We start from the raw sequence: 24905 nt of genomic DNA on the forward strand, positions 1-24905 counted from the left end.
TGTTTTAACACGTCATCTCACTTAATAGCCCACTTAGTAAATTAACACTTGCAACACATACAATGTTTACACATTTTTATTTTATACATATTTAAGTCATTTAAAATGTGACAATGTGTCCACAAACACTCAATAAGATACTATTTAAGAAAAGATTAACATTTGAGTTCTGCTCAGCCAACAGAAAGAAGGCAGAGGCCCGAAATTCAGGTGGAGGGCCATCTCCACCACCTCTGACAGAGGTTGAGGAGTTGAGGAGCCAAAACCGTGACCAGTGGCTGAAGGCATCCCCAGGGGAAACTCATCTGAACCTGTCATCCCCCAGGACACAAGTGCCTACATCAGATGCAAGTATACACTTGTGTCTTTTTTAAAAAAATAAAACGTATTATATATAAAACTTCTTATATATAAAACAGTGCTGTCAAAAATATCGCATTATTAACGCATTAACGCAAAACAATTTTAACTGTCATTTTTTTTATCGCGAGATTAACACTCTTTGTGACCTAGTGACCTTGCAGTTTTTATAAGCTGTGGCCACTGCTAGTAACATTAGGACAACTACAGGATCCGATTGTAAACCGAAAACAAAACAAGAGGCACGCCCCACGTACATGTTTGGTCTTGCCTGCTCGCTAGCTATAAAAGAGTAGGCTACCAGTTTGTGCAGATGTCAAGCGCGAAACGCCAAAATGGATGCAAACAAGATTCTAGATGGAAAGTTTAGTTTCAAAAAGTTGTCAGATGGGTCGACTGACAAGATCAAAAATTATCTGTGTGTATTGTTGGTGTGAACTGAGTTATCACTGTAGCACATCCAGTCTGAAATACCACTTGATGGCCAAACACACGGCTAATGTGAATTCTCCTCCTTGTCAAAACCAGGTGACAATAGATAAGAAAGGAAAGTTTAAGCCATGGTTTAACTGTACTATAGCCTGAGTCCTAGTTTACAATGATGTGCACTTTGTAACTTTGTTAAATCTGTATGTAGAACTGTAGGATTTAAATGTCGTCCATATGTTTCCCAGTTACCAGTGAAGGAGTTTTATAGTCACCTCATGAAGAGTATAGAGAAAAGTGAAAAGGAAATGGTCTATCTGGGTCGCTAGATTAGAAAAACAGACCTTGAAATTCTATTACTGGAATGCCAGTTGAGGTGGATGCACTTCAAAGGTGAAATATGTTAATGGTTGGAACTATATTACAAATCCTAACTGCTGCTCACATGTGAATTTGTCTTTCTTTTACTGTTTTAATCAAAAGTAATTTCTGTTGTTTAGGTCCCTTACAGCCCTTCCATCCTGCATGTCTGCAGGGTGGATGGGATGGTCATCCTCAGGGTCATTAATTTGTACAGCAGGGTGTTGCTCTCCTCGAGTAGTTGCATTATTATGGAGAACAACACATGCCACAATGATGTCACATGCCCTCTCTGGGGTGACCCTGAGCTTACGCAGGCACTGGAACCAGGATTTGAGTATGCCTATGGCCATCTCAACCCAGGCTCTAGTCCTGCAGTGGGCCGCATTAAAACGTTGTTGGGGCCCCGGCTCAGGGTCAGGGTAAGGGGTCAACAGAGTGGGCTGGCATGGATAGCTTTGATCCCCCAGTAGGTAGCCATCAAACTCTCCTGTAATTATGGAGGACACATTTGAGTGCATTAAAAAGGGACACAAAGAGCATTTGTACAGAGTTTTAGCTTACTTACCACGTGCTAATCTGTTGCTCAGACTACACTCCCAGTAGATCTGGGAATCTTGTACAGAACCAGGCCACTTGGCTTCTACATTTGTAATGATGTAGGCTGCATCACATATGATCTTCACAGTGCAGAGAATGACATGAGTTACAGTGTATTTAGTGTATACATTTTCATGTATGTACATCATTTTAAGGTGGTAGGTCATAAACTTGGACATTGATGCTGTGAAAGGATTTTCTATTCACATAGTCCCCTTCGTTTTCTGCAGGCGCACGAATAGGAATTTGTGTCCAATCTATGCATTCTATCACATTTGGAAGCCCTGAAAAATGACAGCTAATTAAGCTAGTGAACCCACTCTGAGGTCACAGCAGAATGTATATCATAATTTAAAATAATAGAATATATGATTTCTACATCAGTCAACAGTCACTACCATCATTGGTAACAGGCGTTTCAGTGCGAGGTCACTTTCCTCACAGCTCTACACACCGTTGCCTTTCTGAATTGCTCTGCATCCCCAATGTTGTACAAAAAACTACCGTTTGCAAAAAAAAAAAAAAACCATAGTGCCATGCATAAAATTTACTGTGATGTGAGCGCACGTCCGCGGTGTGTGAGATTGGTGATGTATGGCCTGAGAATGGTATTGAGATAAATTATAGTGTTTGATGAAAAGCGGTAGCGTTCAAACAGATATTCTTCTGGAAATGACGGGACATCTAATGTGAGTCGGAAGATTCTTTCACGACGTAAAGCATTTCGAATCAGTTGGGATTCGATATCAATCGGATTGGGAATGAATGGGCAATCCATGTCTGACAGCTTTCTTCATGTGGGAGGAGACAGGTAGAAACTCAGGGTTTCTTATAGTAAACCTGCCAGCGAGCAGGTTATGTTCACAGAGCCTGTTACCATGGTGACTGACTCAGAGTTTCAGTTACCTCTCTTTCTGGAATGGAAAACTCAGAGTTTCCCTCATCTCATGCTTAACCTACTCTGATTTTTCACATAACCCGCTTTTTGGAAGCAGCAATAATTATGATGTTGTAGGAACAACACCAACTCAGTGATATCAGATAAAGCCAGATGTGGTACGGGTACTTCTTGCATTGATATTTAGTGATGTGATAAAGTACAAGTCTGCATCCCTCCTGTCCCAGTGGAGAACTGTTATTCTACCTTGCCTCCACTCCACAAGAGGTGCTACAGGTAGTTCAGGCTTTGTACTTCCTCCCTGCACTTATAAAGAAGGTACAGTGGTATGAAAAAGTTTGGGCACCCCTGATCATTTTCAAGATTTTCCTTTATAAATCATTGGTTGTTCGAATCAGCAATTTCAATATAGCAGACAAACACAGTGATATTTGAGAAGTGAAATGAAGTTTATAGGATTTACAGAAAGTTTGCAATTATTACTTAAACAAAAGTAGGCAGGTGCATAAATTTGGGCACCCTTGTTGTTTTATTGATTTGAATACCTAATTATTGGAACTCAAAATTTGTTTGGTAAGCTCATTGACCCTTGACCTACATACACAGGTGAAGCCAATCATGAGAAAGGGTATGTAACGTGGCCAGTTGCAAGTTGTTCTCCTCTTTGCATCTTCTCTGAAGAGTGGCAACATGGGAGCCTCAAAACAACTGTCAAATGACCTGAAAACAAAGATTGTGCAACATCATGGTTTAGGGGAAAGATACAAAAAGCTGGCTCAGAGATTTCAGCTGTCAGTTTCCACTGTGAGGAACATAGTGAGAAAATGGAAGACCACAGGCACAGTTCAAGTTAAGGCCCGGAGAGGCAGGCCAAGAAAAGTCTCAGATAAGCAGAGGTGAAGGATGGTCAACCCACAGATCAGCTCCAAAGACCTACAACATGATCTTGCTGCAGATGGTGTCACTGTGCATCGTTCAACTATTCAGCGCACTTTGCACAAGGAGATGCTGTATGGGAGAGTAATGCGGCAGAAGCCTTTTCTGCACACACGCCACAAACAGAGACGTTTGAGGTATGCTAAAGCACATTTGGACAAGCCAACCTCATTTTGGAATAAGGTGCTGTGGACTGATGAAACTAAAATTGAGTTATTTGGACATAACAAGGGGCGGTATGCATGGCGGAAGAAGAACACAGCATTCCAAGACAAACACTTGCTACCCACAGTAAAATTTGGTGGTGGTTCCATCATGCTGTGGGGCTGTGTGGCCAGTGCAGGAACTGGCAACCTTGTTAAAGTTGAAGGTCGCATGGATTCCAGTCAGTATCAGCAGATTCTTGCAAACAATGTTCAAGAATCAGTGACAAGGTTGAAGCTGCGCCGGGGCTGGATACTTCAACAAGACAACGACCCTAAACATTGCTCAAAGTCCACTAAGGCATTCATGCAGAGGAACAAGTACAACGTGCTGGAATGGCCATCTCAGTCCCCAGACCTGAATATTATTGAAAATCTGTGGTGTGATTTAAAGCGGGCTGTCCATGCTCGGAAGAGAAGAAGAGAAGAAGAAGAAGAAGAAGAAGAAGAAGAAGAAGAAGAAGAATGGTCAAAAATACCTTCAACAAGAATCCAGACCCTCATTGGAAGCTATAGGAAGCATTTAGAGGCTGTTATTTCTGCAAAAGGAGGATCTACTAAATATTGATGTAATTTTTCTGTTGGGGTGCCCAAATTTATGCACCCCTCTACTTTTATTTAAGTAATTATTGCACACTTTCCGTAAATCCTATAAACTTCATTTCACTTCTCAAATATCACTGTGTTTGTCTGCTATATGATATATTTAACTGAAATTGCTGATTCGAACAACCAATGATTTATAAAGGAAAATCTTGAAAATGATCAGGGGTGCCCAAACTTTTTCATACGTCTGTATAACACTTTTAACGGACACCCTGCAGCCAATCAGAATCGAATATTCACCCAGACCATGGTTTAACAAGGAGTTCTACAGTCTGATGCAGTTACATTTGCACAATTTCACTTACATTTTCAACTGATTCATAATCAGAGTACAACTACATTTTCGGAGATGTTAATCAACTATTTGGATTGTAATTGTGATGGTTTCAGCAGAGCAGTGAGTGGGTATCTGTGCGCTACTCATTCAGGCTTCGACTCATTCAGGCAGTCTGCAATACTTTGCCACGCTTTCTCTCGTCGTTTTATAATTGTGGCGGTGTTGCCTTTCTTTTTAATTTGGTCCTTCACCTTCTCGTAAGCCTCCATGAGGACTTTTGCCTCCGACAGGGAAAAGTACGCCACTCTAGTTGCCATGGTGAATCAGTGAATCTGTGATCGATGGCGGGGTCTATTTAAGGAAGCCGCAGGCGCATACTTATCCAGGATAGGTTTCACCTGGCTTGTTGAATCCATGTCTGCTCATCCTGGCTTGGTTTTTGTGCAACCGATTAAGCCTGGACGCTCATGTTTTGGATTGGTTGAACCCAGCTCAGTCACTTATCCTGGATGTCTTTATCCTAGTTTTGTGCAATGGGCCCCAGGTGTAAGAACAGCACAGAAGGGATTTTGCACAAGACACAACGAAGATTGTGGTTGAAAAGGAAATGTCTTTTTCAGTCAACAAAGAAATTTGTCAGAGACAGAAATATCATTGTAAAAATCTTGTAATCTGCACTAGCCCTGAGAGGAATGATATTCAATGCACTTCTATATAGGGGGAGGCAGTCAAGCACTTGACTTGTTAAAGCTCAGGTTATGCTCAAAAAGAACTAGTTTGTATGTCATGTTGTCTGACCCCATTGGGAATCAAGTGTTTATGTAGTTGTTCTGAATAGCCACACTTTGCCATCACAGAGAGGGGAGGAGACACAATATTGTGAAATATGGAGATAACGATCACATTTTCAAACTGTTCTTCTTGGAAGACATTCATAGCATTGACCTCAGTTGGTCACATGAAAAGTGTCAGGAAAGGAAATGATGAATGAAAAAAAGAAGTAGAGCCAAGGTTAAACCCTGGCTCCTTTCTCACCTCCTCCAGCTGACCAGTCACAGTGTGAAGTGTCCACATGAAAATCAGTTCAAAGTTCAGACAGTGGCCATGCACACTGTGTACTGTGCTTAAGACACAGTCCAGTGGCAGGTATGAACAGGCTCTGAGTGTGGACAGCCTGTAGTCTTCACACCTACTCCACATGAGCCTGGTTTGTGGCTGATTGACTAATATTACCGGTAACAAACTGAACTGCCACACAAATTTTATCTTCAAGAAAAATCAATGACTTTTTCCTTTTAACATGCACTCCAGTGATTTAGTGTTCAAAATAGAAAAGGAGCCTTTTGAAACTCTGTCTAAATTTATTAGCATTATTCTTGTAGTGGGCACATTTATCTCACCTCTCTCTGATGGAGATTACTTCTATGTGCATTAATTGTTTGAGGTTGTAAAACATAAAATGTGTTAAAATTCATTGCCTACAGTTTGTCACTGGGTAAGATTCTACCTGTGTCAAAGTATTGTAACTATTACTTACCAGGTTTCTGGTAATCAGGTAAGAGTCTGCTTAGGATTTCAGTCCCATTAATAGAAATACAGCATTGTGATTCAAAGTGTGTGTGTGTGTGTGTGTGTGTTTGCGCGCGCATGTGCACTCTTCATTGTTCCTCTGTATTAGGGTAACCAACATTTGGTTAATTATAGACCACTTTTCAACTTGCCAAGTCCATTATAATGAAATACAGGGACACAGTGGAAATCTAAAGATTTATTTATTCTGTATTACTTTATGCTCAGACAATCAGAAAATGACAACTGCTTTTCACTGTCTTCTAATCTATCAAGTGATAATACAAACACCTAATGCAAAAGTTATCTAAGTTAAAAGTGGTGAAACCTGCATTGCAGTTGTTCTCAGAGCCAACCTAAATGCAAGAAACACAACAGTACTGAACAATCATTTGAATAAATCCTGGTGTCCTCTGTCTCCTCTGCTCTACACCACCTCTCTACGTTCAGTATGGAATGCTTCTTGTGTTTAGTCCTACCTTTAAACATGTCATACACTATGCAGCAAAAACAGACCAGTCTACCAGTCTGAATTTTGTCATTTAAGACTGATTGGCAGGACATCATATGTCAGTGATTCCACAGCCACCACAAATGATGAATGATTTAATGTAACTGTTTTTTGATCCATCATCTCAAAGGTTTGGTTACAGTTATGGAAAGATGGTAGTTGTGGTTAAAAGACACCATCACTGACTGCTGGTAAGAACAGAATTTGAACAGCAATATCCTGTTGACCCTCAGTCCACGTCTAAACTTCTGCCTTCGTTCCTGACAGACAGCAGGATTTGCACAGCCACAATTGCTTGTCAGTAAAATGTTTTATTTCGAGGTCCTCAATATATTTTAAATGAAGTGTGTGCTGGACCATTTAAAAGCATCAGAACCAGGGCAGGGAGGCTGTGTTAGTGTTGTTTTTGTACATTTCCTAAACACAGAATCCAACAATCACTCCCACCTCAGAGTGATGGCCTTGTGGCCTTGAGTATGGAGTTGTGAAAGTAGGAACTCTTGGCTTGAACTTCTCTCTCCAGCTCTTTTTTCATTTTCACTTAACTACTTCTGTTACTTTCCTGAACAACGGAGTGCAATACTGCGATTGTCTTCGAGGAAGGACTGAACGTGTGAGCTCTTCTCTCCTTTTCTACAATTATTTCAGCCAACAACAGAATTGCTGGAGAGAGATCAGAGACACAGTGGGATGAAGCCAGGCTATGACAGCAGGCTTTTCACCTTGCTTTCCAGTGTGGATGTTCAGACACACCAAATACTGTAGAAAACACTGATGTAGTCTCCATATGAGAGGGTCCAGCTGTCACCATCTTGGCAGGGCCTCCCTCCACCAAACTCCCAGCTAATCCAAAAATAGACAAAGAGGTGTAGCGTGGGTGCAGCTGAGATGGGCCAAATGAAGCCTGTGGCTGAAATCTAGTGGCGAGCTGTCATTCAAAGTGGCCATGCCCATATTTATGCATTAACATAATTGAGTGAGTGAGTTATATAAAAATTCACCCCTCTACAGTTGTCATGAATGAGGAAATTAGCTATAGAGAGAAAAAGTTTTTTTTCTTCCAGGCTGTAAATATGTTTATTTTTGCTGGTCATTATAATATGGGGGTCTATTAGGATTGACTCACTTTTGGAGCCAGCTTCACGTGGCCATTCAAGGAACTGCAGTACCAAACTGTTGTCTGTACATTCCAACATCTAACTGTAGTATTCCTTTAGACTGAGGCCCAGATTTATAAACAGAGTAAACATTCCAAACTGAAGAGGCAGAGGCAGCATAAGAAAAGAACAAATGCAGTGTGAACTGGTACTTGCACTAGACATCATCCTGCTCATTTCTGAGCTAATCTCAGTAAAAATCTATGGAGCTACAAAGTACATGTGCTTCTTCTGACAAAAATAAAACTCTACACATACATTTTCTCTGCAGTTAGACGGACAGTCACCTGTCTCTTCTGAGGTAGTAAATAAGTAGAAATATAATTAAAGGCAAGTATAGAGAACAACGTTTGACCCTAGAGTACACCACTAGGATTTGTGTGTACCTGGTCCTTCAAAGTTGAATTGTGAACACATTCCCATATTCAATGGTGCTAAAAACTGCCTAATTATTACAGGTTAAAACTATTTCTAGTGATTTTTGCAAAAAGATAAATGACAAGGTAGTAGAGGTAGAAAGTTTGACTGAATTATAATGTCAATGCCTGCTGCTAGATAAAGAGTTTAGATTCATAAACCTACCTTTATAGTTTCAATCTAATGGCACAAGTAAGAGCCAAAATAACTAGAAGCAAATACAAATAAAAACAGAAACCCACAGTTATGCATGTTTGAGGTACAGATCAAATTCATCCATTTCTAGAAATGTCATAAGTGCTTAAACCCTGTCAAGAGATTAGACACTCTTAGAGAGGCACAACAGTAGCATTTTTAAGACATTGGTGCAACAGCTGGAGAAGTCGTCTTTTAACATGAATTTCATGGAATTAAGGCAGTCTCTCTCTCTCTTGCGCACCACAGCCTTGGAGGAATGGCTGTCAATACCAACAGTGATACAGTCAAAGGTCAGAAATAGGTACAATTGCTGCATTCTATTCAGAATTTCACAATAAGCAGGCCACTCACAGCCTGCTCAGATCCAGTGATCCAGTTGAGAAGAATGAAACAGGTAACAGGGAGTGCTTTGAGACTTCCTTTTTCCTAAATTACAATGCTGTTCCGAAGTGCCTCAGGTCACATGATATAGCTAGGGTTTCCACCTTCCACTATGGGAAATATGGACATGGAGGAGAAGGCTACACGGATATAGATAGATCAACATATTGCAAAGTGCTTTTATGTTCCATACTATGACAAGAGGTGTGAACATACAGGTGAGTTTGAAAATGGCTGTGACACTTAAGATTTTGTTTCCTACAGGTTGAGAAATGGCTTACATTGAGCTTTTCATCTGCTCTGCAACTATCATACTAAGTGTCACAGTTCTGGATAGCCATCTCCTACCACCACATGAGTTCATAGCAAATTTTATGAACACCAGAGAGTGGATTCTGTTGGATGCCTATCTGGGCTAATTTAATAATATATAATACTTAAAAAATAATATGTGCTTTAATGTATTTAAAGGGTAGCAGGTAGCAGCCCTGGGACCAGTGACCTGGTTAGCACACTGTCTGAAACTGTACATTTCTGAGTTCTCCATTTGACCTTTCAACACAGCAGATTCAAAAGATTTAAGGGTCATACAAAAAACAGCTGCTGCACTGCTCTCTGATGCTTTGTTTAGACAGAGAGGCACAAGATACACAGAGGATGCTGAAAGCATCACAAGAGGAGGGAAACAGATGAGTTGTGACTGAGCGCAATTAAAAAGTTGGAAAGATAAATTCACCCACTTGTTGCCAGTTGCAGTAAATAGGTGATCCCTGCAGTGTCTCAAAAACAGAACTCTTTTAAATTATAAAGTAAACTCATATATGTTGGAGTATCTGGAGCTCAAGAATGTTTTTAAGCAACGCCGACCTTATAGGCTAGAACATGTTTCACCACCACGGACAGTAGTGGAGCAGCAACTTTCCATCTTATATGATTTAGAATGGCCTGCCATGTTGAAAATGAAACCTAAGTGCATTTTAATCTAGAGATGCTACGAACTACATTAAAAAAGCTGCATTGGAGTTTGCGTCACTTTGCTGAGGTGACTTATGATAACTGCATCTACAAATCCTCATGGCTTCCAATGTGGAATTCTGACTTGAAGAGCCGCTCTGTTACATTTTTCCACTAAAGGAAAATCAGAATTTCAGATTCTGATGGTTCTCAAATGCTTTTGTGGTTCAGTTATCTAGTTTAAAATGTGTCACAATGTGTGACTTTATCTACTGTTCAGTTATCTACTAATAGTTTACATGCATGGGTTTACATTATCCTTAAACATGAATTGTAAACTCTGTTATTTATTGCCGTTAAAGACACTCAAAAAAAGGCCAAATTCAACTTCTGACTTCCACAGGAAAGGGTTAAATTTACACCAAATGAAATAACGGCTAATCAACTGATGTACTTATTGAAGAAACATCAGTTGGGGTAAGGCTGGTTGAATGGATGGGAAGTTCCTCACTGCATATTTTAACTGGTTAACCACTAGATATCATATCCAGACAGTGGTACTGGGCTTTGAGTTTGTGTTTTTCTACTTTTCTTTCTTTTTGCACGTGATCATTGTGGCTGAGTACATCTTCCACCAACTGTTCTCACTCTGTAAGGCTCCAGTATTATAAAATAACAAAATCTCTAGTCAGCTTCAGTAAAGGGGACATTTTCTTTAACATGATGTATTACTCAATTAAATAATCTCCAATACTGTAGCATTGTCCATGATGGCCTTAAACTGGATGACTCTCCGCACTGTACAGCACCTGAGATGAGTGTTAAGTGCATTCACTGTTGGTAAGAAGTCTGACTAAAAGAAGTGCTACTCTATTTTGGTTGTAGTGAGATCCTCTACATTTCCTCAAAGGTTCAAGCTTCCTTTTTAAATAATGAGGTAATACTGTTGAGGTGATTTGTTGTGTTCAACAAAAAAAAGTTTTACCCTTGTCATGAATCATGAAATCCATGAACTTGAGCGTGTGAAGGCAACATCTGTGTGGATAGAACTGCTTACTGCTGAAAGGCCTGGTAGTAGTGAGGTAGGGAGCTAGAAGTGCTCATCGCAGGACTGCTGTATGCCTGAGGTAGCTGGCTGTGGTTGTGGGCTCCGGGGCCCTGGGGTACATGAGCCTGGGGAGGCTGGAAGAAAGTGAAAGGCCCTGGAGCCTGGGAGGACAGCCCAGTAGCAGAGGATGGAGAGGAAGTGGTGGTGGTGGCAGATGGATAGCTCATCACTAACCCTCCCATCCCCATGTGAGGGCTGTAGGGCGGCAGACTGAAAGGCAAAAAGCCCAGCAGAGGCCCCAGGTCCATGTTAGTGGTACAGGACATCTCGGTTGAGGAGATAGCAGGACTCCTGGACAGGAGGTGGGGGTCGCCTCCAGCACCCACCCCTTCACCCAGTACCTCCCTCTGAGGAGAAGCAGAAGTAGAGGTAGAGGAGTTGGTCACACTCAGGTGAGGCGGGGGGGCGCTCTGCAGGTCCAGCAGGAAACTATCCACGTCAGCACGAGGATATGAGGTAGATCCTTGCTGGTACCTGGCCATGTTGCTATAGGGCTGCTGCTGCTGCTGAACTGTCGGGGGCTGCAGATGATGGTGGTGGGGGAGAGAAGATTGGGGGGTCATGTGGCGACCCACACCCATGCTTGAGGACAAGGTGCCCTGCATGAGGCCATGAGGATGGCCCAACCCAGGGACAGTATTGGCCATGGGGTAGGAGTTGTACATGTCTCTGGAGTAAGTCTCCATGGGCTCCTTAGAGACAGAGCCCATATCAGAGGTCACAGGGCTGGGCTCCTCCTTCACTCGACACTGGGGGGCAGGGGTCGGTGTGGCTACAGGAGTGCTGGATGTACAGTTTGGCACTAACCCTGACTCCTGGGCGTGGCTCTTCTTCAAGTGGCGGGTCAGGTGATCTCTGCGGCCAAAGCGTTGTGCACAGCGCGGGCACAGGAAGTCACGGCGCCCAGTGTGCACCACAGCATGACGCCGTACATCCTTACGAGTATAAAAACGTCGGTCACATCTCTCACATGAGTACTTTCTCTCTCTCACTGGCATAGCAGCGTTAGGGTTTCCCTCTGACGGTGGAGGCCTGTCAATATGGCTGCCCAGATGCTCCAGCAGGGAAGGTGTCCCCTCTGGACAGGGCAGGCCTGCTGCAGCACTGTGGGCTGCCACCAGGTGGCGTCTATAACCCAGCTGGGTGTTGTACTGCTTTCCACACTCCTGGCAGTGGAAGAGCTGCCTGCTGGTTGGGTGGCTCTCTTGCAACTGGTTTGTCAGATGGTCCTGCTGGTGGAACATGGTCTAACAGAAGGAACAGTACTGACTCTGCTGTTGCACAGGGACTCTTGCCAAGAGTCTGAGCTGACACAGTCAAGATTCATGAGGATTCTCCACAGATCTGACCATCAGCCTAAAAGACCTTTGGTCGTTTTGTTAACTTAAGAGTGCCAGAATTAATGCTAAGTGCTGTTTGTTGACTGTTTGATGGTCTCTTGAGGCAATGACTAGTGGTCTGTCCTGCCTTACTGAGGCAAGCCTGTGTCCAGCACTTGGTCTCTGTGACAGCAGCTGCCATAGCAACCCCACAAGGGCTGCGGTGATGAGGAGCTTTGGAAGCTCTGACTGGGTCTGTGTGTTTCCTGAGAGGAGCTCTTGTGTTGGCCCGCAGTCTATTTTAGTATTCAGCAGCCCTGAACACCACAGGCACAACAGCTGAATCACAGAGGCAGCTTAACATCTTCACAGACCTGCAAAACAGAGAAAAAAAACTGTGTGACTTTGTGAAAATGATACCTTTTGGCTTAAAGGTATGGCGCAGTAGGAAGCAAGCTGGATGGGCAGACTTTAATAACTATAGGCGCAAAGCATAATTTGCACATTTTAATTCACAAGATCATGTAGTAGAGGCAATAGACATTTGTTTTTGGATATCTTTTGCTTCTTTGAAATGGACTTCAATGTGTCTCTATGAAAACCCCTTAACTTTTGATACATTTTTACAAGTCCTCTTTGTCTTCATTAATATTGCTCCATCATCTACATCTACAGTGCACTTAGATTCTGGCATTATCACAGTCTCACAGTGTTGTCATAGTCTCCATTCAGACTTTTTACCTTTTTTAAATTGGATGGTAAAAGTGGTATTGCAGTACACACTGCAAAAGTTATGTAAGCAAAGATTTCAGGGGTGGTATAGAATGATGAGCACACACTAGACACCAAAAATGACAAATGTCCACCAGCAGGTGGCACTATAATCAAGGTAAGAGCATTTTAGCTGGTAATTCCAACAGTGTACATCACACACTCAAAAACGTAACATACACACATCCCCTGAATTCTGCTGAATCTCATGGTATCTCCGGCAACAATTTTAAAGCAAAATTATGAAATATGCGAAACCTACTGTTTTGAACTTCTCCTCTGCTTTGCACCTAATCTGCACAGAACCAATGAACTCTGATGATGAAAAGTTCAAAGAATTTTGAGAATGCAAATGTGCAAATCACAAAAGAACAACTTCTTTTAGGTTGCAGTCAAAATAGGAAGTAGTGCATACCCGAGTGGCAATCATTCCTATTAATGCATATCAAGTAAGCAGTTCCCCAAGCTGGAATGAGGCTCTGTGCAAAACTTGGCAACAATCATCCTCTAGGGGACACCACAAATCAGAAAAGTTCATATCTCATAATCAGCTACATGGGTTCATACAAAATTCTATATGAGGGTTGTGACTCTTTTGGTAATGACTGATTTAAGTGGGCACAGCTTATTACAAATAGACATTTCACATTTAAAACTAATTAAAAAATTTCCATTTTTTAATGGAACATCCACTGAATTGTGACAAAAGCTTGCCTCACCGCAACCTATGATGAATTCTGAAGTTTGTCACCCTTTATTTTTCAAAATAAGAAAAGAGAAAAACAATAAACATCGATATAATCACAAGTATTCACTCAATTGCTACTAAAACTGACAGACATTCTCACAATACTGGTGTTCAGTTGGGTCAAACACTGAGCCCACAGTGATATTCAGTATTTTACTGAATCGAATCTAATCTAATTTGTACTGCATGCACAACATGTCTTATTAAATCTAATTTCCAAACAACTTTTATGATAAACCAATTGTGATGTGTCTCGCGATAGACACGTCATCAATATCAATAAAAAATGCGTTCAATAAAACAATCAATAATTTTTTTTTTTCTTCGTCAGAAGAAACCTGAAGTTGCGAAGCGAGGTTGGTTGCATGAACAAAGGCACTCGCTCTCAGGTAACCGAGCAACATAGGGAGTAATCGCTGATCAGTGGGAGTGACACGCTAACATGCCAATCATGTAACAATATCAAGTTCGGTTGCGCCATCTCATTGTCTCATGTTTGATGCTATGCGAGGAGTGAGATGAGAAATAGAAAGCGCTGCAGCAAGCGAAGAAATTGTCCATAAAACAGGGAAAGTCAGTTCGCCAGTATGGCAGCTTTTTGGATTTTATAAGTCGGGCCGTAGTCAGACCAATGTGGTCTGTAACTTATGCAAGACTGTCGTCCCCACCAAGACCGGTAATACCACAAACTAGTTTAACCACCTTAGCCGCGCTCACTCTTTGGAGCGCAGCCGTATTCACCAACGTCCAACAACATCTGCAACCACAGCACCACCACACAAACAGCAGACCGCCATGCAGACACACTTGCAATAAAAATATAACTGAATAGTTCATGGATGGTTAGAGTAAGAAGAGTGACTAAAGTTGTTCATATGTCTAGGCTGGTTTTATAGTTCAGTCAGTGTTACTGTACCATCTATCATGCTTGTTTGTTTGTATGTTACAGATGTCAAGTCCACCCCCAATGGGTTTGGCTAAAAGAAAATTTTGGTTTTGTCTATACTGCTAGGTACTTATAGTATTAGGGCTGGGCGATATGGCTGAAAACTCTATCACGATATACGTGTTTTACATCGGTCGATATCGATAATTATTGATATTTTTTATGACCTATTTAAAATAAGGACCAGGAGAAAAATACATTCAATTTAAACATTTTTATTTTAAATGTAACCTTCCTCTGATTATAATCCCCTCAGCTATCAAGGCAGAAAGGAAAGGAAATGTCAACACAACCATGGAAAACACTCAAATAATAAATGTAAAAAAAGTGTAAAAATGTAAACAGAGAGAAACCTGAGAACTTTTTTTCTGCAGGTTTAGTGTCAGGAAATTCACAAGCTGATTCACCTTCTGGTGAATAAAATGTGTTCAAATACGTGCAGTGTTTTGTAAACACAGCAGAAACTGAGGTAGACTTGACATATGTAACATACAAACAAACAAACATGATAGACGGCACAGCAAGATTGACTGAACTATAAAACCAGCCTAGACATATGAACAACTTTAGTCACTCTTCTTACTCTAAACATACATGAACTATTCAATTATATTTTTATTGTATTGTATTTTTATTATATTTTTATTTATTTTTATTTTATTTTATTTTTATTAATTTTTTTTTAAAAAAGCACGTGTAAGAATTTTTTAGAATCTGTCTTCTCCAGAGCGCTCAGCAGAAACATGTCTTTAGCTATATGATATGCCGCTGCCTCTGTTATGTCTTTGGTGCCTTTAGATGATTTGTCATCAGGCACTGAAGCAGAGTACCTCTGCATGGCGGTCTGCTGCTTGTGCGGTGGTGCTGCAGTTGCAGATGTTGTTGGATGTTGGCAAATATGGCTAAGCTCCAAAGGGTGAGCGCAGCTAAGGTGGTTAAACAAGTTTGTGGTATTACCAGTCTTGGTGGAGGCGACAGTCTTGCATAGTTTACAGACCACATTGGTCTGACTACGGTCCGACTTATAAAATCAAAAAAACTGCCATACTGGTGAGCTGAATTTCCCTGTTTTATTCTTCGCTCGTTGCAGCACTCACTTTCTATTTCTCATCTCACTCCTCACAAAGAATCAAAAACGAGACAACAAAATGGCGCAACCGAACTTGATACCGCTACATGATTGGCATGTTAGTGCTCGGTTACCTGAGAGCGAGTGTCTTTGTTCACGCAACCAACCTTGCTTCGCAACTTCTGGTTTCTTCCGACAAATAAAAAAAAATTATTGAAGGTTTTATCGAACGCATTTTTTTATTGATATTGATTACACGTCTATCGCGACACATATCGTTAGCGTTTTATCGCCCAGCCCTATACTGAGTACACATTTTTTCAAGGTATTGTAAAGAAGTTATCTTGGCAACAACAGTTGGGAGCACACTGGTTTCTTTCTTTAGACTAATTAGCTTGGCTTGTAGATAGTAACCCACCATTGCAGTCTGGACCACTCTGGTGATGAAAGACAGTAGGGAGAACATGGTGGCGTTCATAAACAGGAACTTTGTTTCCACTGTAGCAGCTAACGCGTGCTCTTCTAACATTATCAAGCTGCAACCTGACCTTATCTGGACACTTTTGCACTGACTATTCCAACTTACTATCTGTAGCATGTACTTTTCGGTGGGTGAAATGACATGCAGGTGCGCGTCACTCTCCAACACACAGAGATCTAATTGGCACAGCACCTGATATACTATGACATATCCACAAAACTTAAAAAAAAAATGGAAAATACAATGTTCAAGACAACAGTCACAAACTATTTGATTTTTCATAATGCAATGACTATTCAAATCATAACCTGTCTTCAGTGGCATATCATGAGCCCCGATAATCAGCACGGGCAAGAGGAAAATTTTAAACCCCTAATCACAAAACTAGTTGTTGTCTCTTTTCCATGGATCTGATACCCTGAATCTCTGTTCTCCACTTGCCTGCTCGTCAAATCCTTTGCTCTGTGCTCCATACAAGTAATTAACAATATGGATATGATTTTGATTGTGATATAAAAGAAAAGATAGGGCCTAAAAATGTTAAATGAAACATGGTGCTGTGATATAATCACACCAAGCACAGACATTTAACGGGGGAAATTGTTTGAACTAAGGTGGTATTGCTTTTAAATTTTGTCTAAATGTCTGAATATTCTAAATCAGATGTTGAAACTTAGAAATACTTACTCAAAGAACTTTAGCTGTATTGCTTGCAGAAAGCTTAAAGGTTCAATTATTTTATAGTTCCACCAGACACTAAGCCACGCTCAAGATGATTATTCAAAGTCTGCATGTCCTTTGCTGACACACACCTTTTACACATATTGCAGATAGGTAGTGTAATATGTTTAGGTTCACCTTTATCATCAAAGTGAAACCTGTAACATGCCAAAATACAAGGCATTGTGTTTTTGCCTGACAAAGCCGCCCATCCTGGCATTTCAACAATGTGCTGAGATGTAACTACCCTCTCCTCCTAAAGACTGGATGACATATGGGTGATTTCAAGTAATCACCGTTGGACAATATGAAAACAGAAACGGTGTCCCAACCCCAATGTGCAACTGAGTCAAAGCAAACTACACCGTGTGTGTTAATGTTATTGAAGGAACACTGAAGTTTTAATAGTTTCTAGACAACAATGGAGCTCAAAGGCACAGAGGAATAACATTTATGTGTTTGTTTGGTTCTGCACATGAGATATGTTGACAAGAAGAATATACACGTCACCACATAAATCCTAATTACATTTTTTTCTGTGCATTTTACAAGTGTACCTGACAACTGGTGTACTAGTTTATTTGATGTTTTAAGTGCTGCAGTTCTCTTTATGCACACTTATGGTTTGCAGCTATAGAGTTAAATCAATTTGACAGAAAAAAGATGAGCCAATAAATCCAGTCTGTTTTAAACTACTCAAGAGTATACATAAATTATTTACCTGTCACCACACTCTGAACTGAACCATGATTCAGAATGAGTTTCTTTACTTTTCTAGATGTATATACCTTCATCTTTTAATAATTGCACAAGACTTTTACTTTGAAATGACTATTGTCTGTTTTTCTATTGGAGTGTCACCACTTTTACACAAGGAGACAAACGGAGCACATCGAACACCAGTGGATGTTCTCCGTGCTATTATACGGTAAAAGTATAGTGAGCAGTGAAAATGTTGGTAAAGGACTAACGTTAACTGACTTTGCATCAGCGTGGTGATGGGAGCTCGTAGTGCCATCTTGTGGGTTCTCAAAATAAGCTGCCATGAAACTTAAATCCCTACACTTTTTTTTGCTTAAACTCCTTCAACGGTATTAATTTAACTGCGAAAATAACTGCATTTGAATAGAGTGGGGGGGGGGGGGGGGTCTCCATCGCGCCTTATGTGAGTTTGACTAAAATGACGAAGTCCACATTGGTAACGTTAGAGACTGGTGGGACGGAGACCGGGGCTAAATTTAACTGCTAGCCTTGCTGCGTTTGGAAAATTAGGCGGCGGAGGTGAAATTAGGTTTAAGGCTTAGAGGTCTGCGTACGATTAGTACTTGTTTGATATCGAGTGAACGCACCGGCTCGTATTAGTGGGACTGTGGATTAAGTTAGTTAGCCGAGGCAGCATGCTGGTTAAAAAACAAAAGATGAGCGCTTCACTAAGTTGTATCGGAGTTTGCGTTGCGTGAGCTAACTCTTCTTAATTTTACCGAGTAGGCTTAAAACCCCAGGTCAGGTCAACAGTCACGGACACAATGCTACTTACCGATCGTGCCTCAGTCCAGCTCTCCGTCCGGCCTCCATTCCGTTGCTACATCGACATTTTGGAACAAGTTTTAAATATGTTTCTTAGAGTCCGGGCCTGGACTACTGGGCGCCGCGCTGGAAGCCATGCATTCTGGGAGAGTGACGTCACATCTAGGGCTTACATAGACATGTACTGTAGCCATGCGAGGCACTGAGGCAGGAACCAGGGGTGATACGACGAGGCGAGTCCGACATAGCCTGAGCTGGCTCGCCAAAAGCGTAAAGACCAGTTAGATATAATGGGTATTACAATGGCAACTATCAACTTTCTTTGTTAATCCAGGTTTTCTTCATCGAGCTCTTTTAATGAAAAGGGGCGTTTGGTGCGTCATTTGACACGTCTTCTGCACATAATGGACCGATCGCGTGCCGTCGACTTAAGAGGAACAGGTTATAATCATAAAGAGCTATGAATAATTCATGTATACAGTTTGCTCTGCTGTAATTACACGGCTTTATTTACCGACAATGCTAACGTTCAGCTCAGCAAGTTTACATTGACCCACATAACCGCGTTCCCTCAGCTGAGAATCTATATCGCGATAGAGAATCGTCAGGAAATAATTAGTGTCAGGATGTCGCTTTTTACTTGAACTGAATATAATTTAACCTCCTCTGGAGCAGGCAAGAAAACTGTAAATGGGCAGGTTAGGTGTGCAGCAGTTACCATGGTGATAACCAGGTTGAAAGAGAGCCACCTTCCAGACCACCATGTTGCTTCCTAGTACACCCCTCAGATGTCCACATCCACACACTGCAAGCATCCTGAAACATTAAAACTTTAGAAATGGAATACTTAAATAAAACAATGTTAAACAATTTATGTTTTATGAGGTGATGTGAAAATTAGATAAGACTTTATTAATTATAACATCACATGCACATGCCATGCTTCGGTGAACACACAACTACACAACATGCACATGCCATGCTTCGGTGAACACACAACTACACAACATGCACATGCCATGCTTCGGTGAACACACAACTACACAACATGCACATGCCATGCATCAGTGGAATTATTTCTTCCACGTTTAACCCATCTTCGTAAGTCCTTCCTCCGCGGCAGACCAGGAGCGGTGGGCTGCCAGCCAACGGCAGCGCCCGGGGACCCAGTTTGTTCTTGTCACCATTGGTCAGGTGGTGATCTTCTTGCATGTTTTTAGTGGGTTTTTTTTATGGAGGATACCCCAGGTGAACACGGGGAGAACATGCAAACTCCACACAGAAAGGCCCTTTTCCTCGGGGCAGGGGGCCCCGAGATCAACCAGAGATATACATACGTATGTGTATACTTGTAGTTTCTCAGTGTATGTATTTGTTTTGTATATATATTCTCAGTATAAATATTTTGTTTTTTATATTTTGTTTTTATATATGTATTTCTTTTTCGCTTCTAATTTTATTCTAATTTTGTTCTTGTAAGGAGCACCTGCGACAAAAATAGATGCTAGTAGGTGAAGATTAAATTATAATAACACTACTGGATACAAGAGGGTTTCCAGCAGTGATTTTAAAGTACAAATTTTGTGTCTTGAGCTCCCCAGGCAGATTATTTCAGTGGGGTATACAGATCATTCCAGAGTAATGTTCTGTCTCCTTTAGTCTAAATCCTAGTTATGGAAACATCCAGCAGATTCCTGACTAAGGACCTCTTACTGTATCAGTTTATTTTTAAAACCATCTGGCAGCCAGTGTAAGGAGATTTAGTAAGGAGTCTCATTTTTTCTCCGATTATGTGTGAGAAAATGATGGATTCAGTGTGTCTAAAACTCAAAACTGAAAGGATTCTCCCAAGTTCCTGAGGTGGTGGAGGCAAGACTGGAAGACCTTGCTAGAAGAAAATTCAAAAGTGAGGCTGGAGTCAGATATCACACTTATGTAGGTGTCTGACAGACTTCCTAACGTGTTTGGTCAGTGAAGAATACTGTATGTGTCGGAACTGAGTGAAACTAGACAAGTATTGGGATTTTTTAAAACCCAATCAAGAATATCACAGGGGTCAATATTCCTGACCCAAGCTTTTCTTGCTAGTGGGCACAATATATATAAGATAACACAAGACTTTATTGATCCCACACCAAGGAAATTAAGTCATTACATCCAGCAAGTACTTCAAAAAGCAAAAAAACAGTGGCATAGAAGGGTCAAGATAAAGAGTCTACAGGCTATAAGAAAAGGAAATCAACTAAGAAGAATTTTTTAAGAAGAAGAATCACACAGCTTTATTTGTCACACAGCAACATCCACATGCACACTCATGCCATGCACTGGTGAAATTTTTCCTCCGCCTTTAACCCATCCTGGTTGTCCTTCCTCCGCGGCAGACCAGGAGCAGTGGGCTGCCATCCGACCGGCGCCCGGGGACCCAGTTCTCTTCGTTACCATTGGTCAGGTGGCGATCTTCTTGCATGTTTTAAGTGGGGGTACTTTTATGGAAGATACCCCAGGAGAACACGGGGAGAACATGCAAACTCCACATAGAAAGGCCCCTTTCTTCGAGCAGAGGGCACCGAAGGCATGGTGGAGAACATGCCCCCCGGCGCCAACATTGGGAATCGAACCCAGGACCTTCTAGCTGTGAGGCCACAGTTACTGCTGTTTCACCGTGCCACATAGACCTACTATGTATTATGTGTAGATTATAAAAATACTTATTGCCATAAAAATACTACTTTGCATAAAAATACTTTTTTAATTGCCAATATTCTTTTGAGAAAACTACCAGTGTCATATATTGTATTGCACTTAAGAAAACTGTTGCATAGAATTGCATTGAATTTCACAAGTCTATGTATTATGCACGACTCTAAATTGCCCCTAGGTGTGAGTGTGAGTGTGAATGGTTGTGTGTATGTGCCCTGCGATCAGCTGGCGACCGGTCCAGGGTGTACCCCGCCTCCCGCTCGTTGACAACCAAGATAGGCTCTGGCCCCCCCGCGACCCCGAAAGGGATAAGCGGCATAGAAAATGGATGGATGGATGTATTATGCACAATATGTACAGCTGTCTATGTCCATGTTTATGTCTAAAATGTAAGCCAATATATTTCTCATTGACAATGAAAGTTTATTCCTAATGGAAATAGCTGTCTAAAAAAAACAAAACAAAAAAAAAAAAGAGAAGGAAAAATTCAAGGAGCCTGTGAATATTCATTAATCCAGGTCATTGTAAGCTTCCGGGCATTCAATTGTGAATTGAATTGAACTGGACTTTATCAGTTTGTCTTGAAAGACGTTTCAGGTGAATTTAACTGGAGTTTTCAAACATATCCATAGCCCCTAACAATGAATGGAGGTTGCACAGTACAAACAATAAGGTCTCCGTCTCATTTTTCTTTTTGTGTCACAAATAAAGCTGATGCAGCTTTGAATGACTGCTTTGATACAACTGTGAAGGAAGTACTTTGGGAGCTGAGGAGGAGGATCAGAGAGGAAAAAACAGCTACAGGAGAAAGATGGGGGAGGAGCTGAAGCAGAACAACATCAGTGGAGTATCGAGGGGCCTTGAAACCATCGCTGACCACAAGACACCCAACTGCCAGCCTCTGGGGGACCGAAAGTAGGTAAATGATTAAATTGCTAGATTTAATTGGTCATCTCTGCTCCTCCCTTTGTCCAGTTCTCCCTGCTGCAACCCCCCATCATATGGAGCTGGTATACTGCCCCACCCCCACCTATTACTCCCTTCCCACAACATTCAGCTCACAGCCACTCTGTCCATCCACTGCATTTCCTGTACAATGCCAAACCCCCGACCCACAGGAGGATCAAGGCGAGAAAGGCTGCGGATCTGAATGCCATCAGCTCAAGGTTCCTCAAGTCCTGTCCAGCCCAGTTCAACCTGAGCCTAAATCTAAGTGGCACAGCTGTGGAAAACATCCTACATGGTACAAGTGCACTCTGCAACACTCTACTCCCCAAGGACCTCAACACCTACAGGCTAGTGACACTGGCATTACACCTAATGAAAACCACAGAGAGGCTGGTCCTGGTCAAACTCTGCCTGCTGGTGACGCGACGGACCTGCTGCAGTTTGCCTGTCAACCTGGAATTGGGGTGGGTGATGCCATCATCTACCTCCTACATAGATCAATATCTCACCTGGAAAAGTCTGGGAGCACTGTGAGAATGATGTTTCTCGATTTGTCCAGCACCTTCAAAACCATATTGCCCACACTTATGAGGCGAAAGTTGGAGTGCACAGGGGTGGACCAACACCTCACAGCATGGATCATGAACTACCTCACTAACTGATCACAGTAAGTGAGAATAACGCACTGTGAATCTGACATAGTTGTCTTCGGCATGGGCTCTCCGCAGGTAACAGTCCTGGCTCCTACACTGCAGACTTCTCACACAAATCAGATAAAGCAAATTCTCTCACAGAAGGGGACAACAGGGAGTACAGAGAACTGACTGAGAGATTTGTAGACTGGTGCCAGCAAAACTGCCTTCAGATCAGTGCAGCAAAAAACTAAATCTGGTGGTGGATTTCAGCAGGCGCAAACAATCTCCTACACCAGTGAAAATTCAGGAAACAGACACTGTGATGGTGAAATACTCGGGTAGACTAGACTTTAGACTTGAGACTTTAGACTTCTTTATTGATCCCAATTTGGGAAATTATTTTGTTGCAGTAGCAATTAAACATACAGACAAACAGAATGTGTACAACAATTGTTTAAAAAGTAACAAAAAATAGAAACAGGAATAACAGCAGTTTGTTAAAAAATACAAATATAACTAAGTCTAACTAAATATATAGTTATATAATATGTATTATAATGTATAATACATATGATATAATATCATAATAATATAATAAAAATACAACATAACTAAGTATAAAAACAAGTATTTACAGCCAAACATTTGTGCAGTTTCAGATGATAAATAAATGTAAACCATGGACCGTATGTGCAATATTGCAGTAGTGCAGATAATATGTAGAATATTGGGATTGTGAGGTTGGTGGATTAACTGTTTAAGTTACTATTGTACAGTGTGATGGCTTGAGGCAGGAATGATTTCCTGAAGTGGTCCTTGTGACAACAGAGCTGGAGCAGTCTATTGGAGGAGGAGCTCTGCTGTCTGTCCACAAAGTGGTGAAGAGGATGTTCAGGGTTATCCATGATGGATAAGAGTCTGTCCAGTGTTCTCCTCTCCCCCACCTCCTCAAAAGTGTCTAGTTTGCAGCCAATAACGGAGCTGGCCTTCCTGATCAGTTTGTTCAGTCTATTGGTGTACCTGGCTCTGATACTGTTCCCCAGCACACTGCAACAAAGAAGAGTGCACTGGCAACAACAGACTGGTAAAAGATTTCCGACATCATGCTGCACATGTTGAATGATCTGAGCCTCCTCAGAAAATATTTCTGTTTCTGTCTGTCTCTCTCTATCTGTCTCTCTCTTGCTCTCTCTCACCTACCCAACCGGTCGAGGCAGATGGCCGCCCACCAGAGCCTGGTTCTGCCTGAGGTTTCTGCTTTTAAAAGGAAGTTTTTCCTTGCCACTGTCACCAAGTGCTTGCTAATGTGGGAATTGTTGGATCTCTGTAAATAAAAGAGCTCGGCCTGTACCAGCTCCGTATGGAAAGTGTCCTGAAACAACTTCTATTGTGATTTGGTGCCATACAAATAAAACTGAATTGAATTTGTTTTTAATTTGATTAAAAATTCTAATAAACTTTACAACTTTACAAGGCTTCCAGTAGACCACACACACCCAAAATGACAAATTCACTCATGTTTAATAGTGCATTCTAAACTGTGCAATATCAATAGTTCCCTTGTGAAATAATGTCAAATTCAACCATTGTCTGTTTTACTCTGTTACTGCTACTTATCATACTTATTCATTATTCCTTGCTTCTTCTTTTTTTTTTACTGAGTTTCTTGCTATTGTGCTAGCTATAACACTGTAAATTTCCTTGCTGTGAACTTAAGATAATTTTGTTATCACAATCATCACATCACACAGAACTAAAAATATATCCTGCAGTGGGTCAACCTTTGCTGGGCATCAGTTTTTATGTTATTTTAAATAAGACAATATTTTGGTGTTCATATTGATTGACTCAATTGCAAGTGTGTGGTTAATAAGTAATATCTGAGTTTTTGGTGATGGAAGACTCAATCTAAACTGTGCTATTCTGATATCAAATATGATTATTTGTATACAGCATCTGTTCAAATGTACTATTTGCTGGCGGAGGGTTGGACGCTGTTTTGTTGCATTCCTGCGGAGGGTTTGACCTTTGACCTGGTTGTTGCATTCCATAGAGGCTTGTCCTGCAGCAGTACCACAGC

General features: G+C 41.4%; 1 protein-coding gene across 1 annotated transcript; it reads right to left on the reverse strand.

The window, feature by feature from the left end:
• Window positions 1-6420: 6420 nt before the first annotated feature.
• LOC139335763 (zinc finger protein PLAGL2-like) lies at window positions 6421-18686 on the reverse strand. The gene is made up of 2 exons (XM_070969549.1): window positions 18553-18686; window positions 6421-12654 (listed from the first exon to the last, which is right to left on the reverse strand). The coding sequence occupies exon 2, from the start codon at window positions 12203-12205 to the stop codon at window positions 10907-10909; it is 1299 nt and encodes a 432-aa protein (XP_070825650.1). The 5' UTR covers window positions 12206-12654; window positions 18553-18686; the 3' UTR covers window positions 6421-10906.
• Between the last annotated feature and the right edge of the window lie 6219 nt (window positions 18687-24905).

The sequence above is a fragment of the Chaetodon trifascialis genome, chromosome 8 (genome assembly GCF_039877785.1).
Source record: "Chaetodon trifascialis isolate fChaTrf1 chromosome 8, fChaTrf1.hap1, whole genome shotgun sequence".
In the NCBI taxonomy this organism is placed as follows: domain Eukaryota; kingdom Metazoa; phylum Chordata; class Actinopteri; order Chaetodontiformes; family Chaetodontidae; genus Chaetodon; species Chaetodon trifascialis.

What these genes read in the sequence shown, in the direction of transcription:
- LOC139335763 (XM_070969549.1), bottom strand. Translation starts at nt 12,205, where the DNA reads ATGTTCCACCAGCAGGACCATCTGACAAACCAGTTGCAAGAGAGCCAC.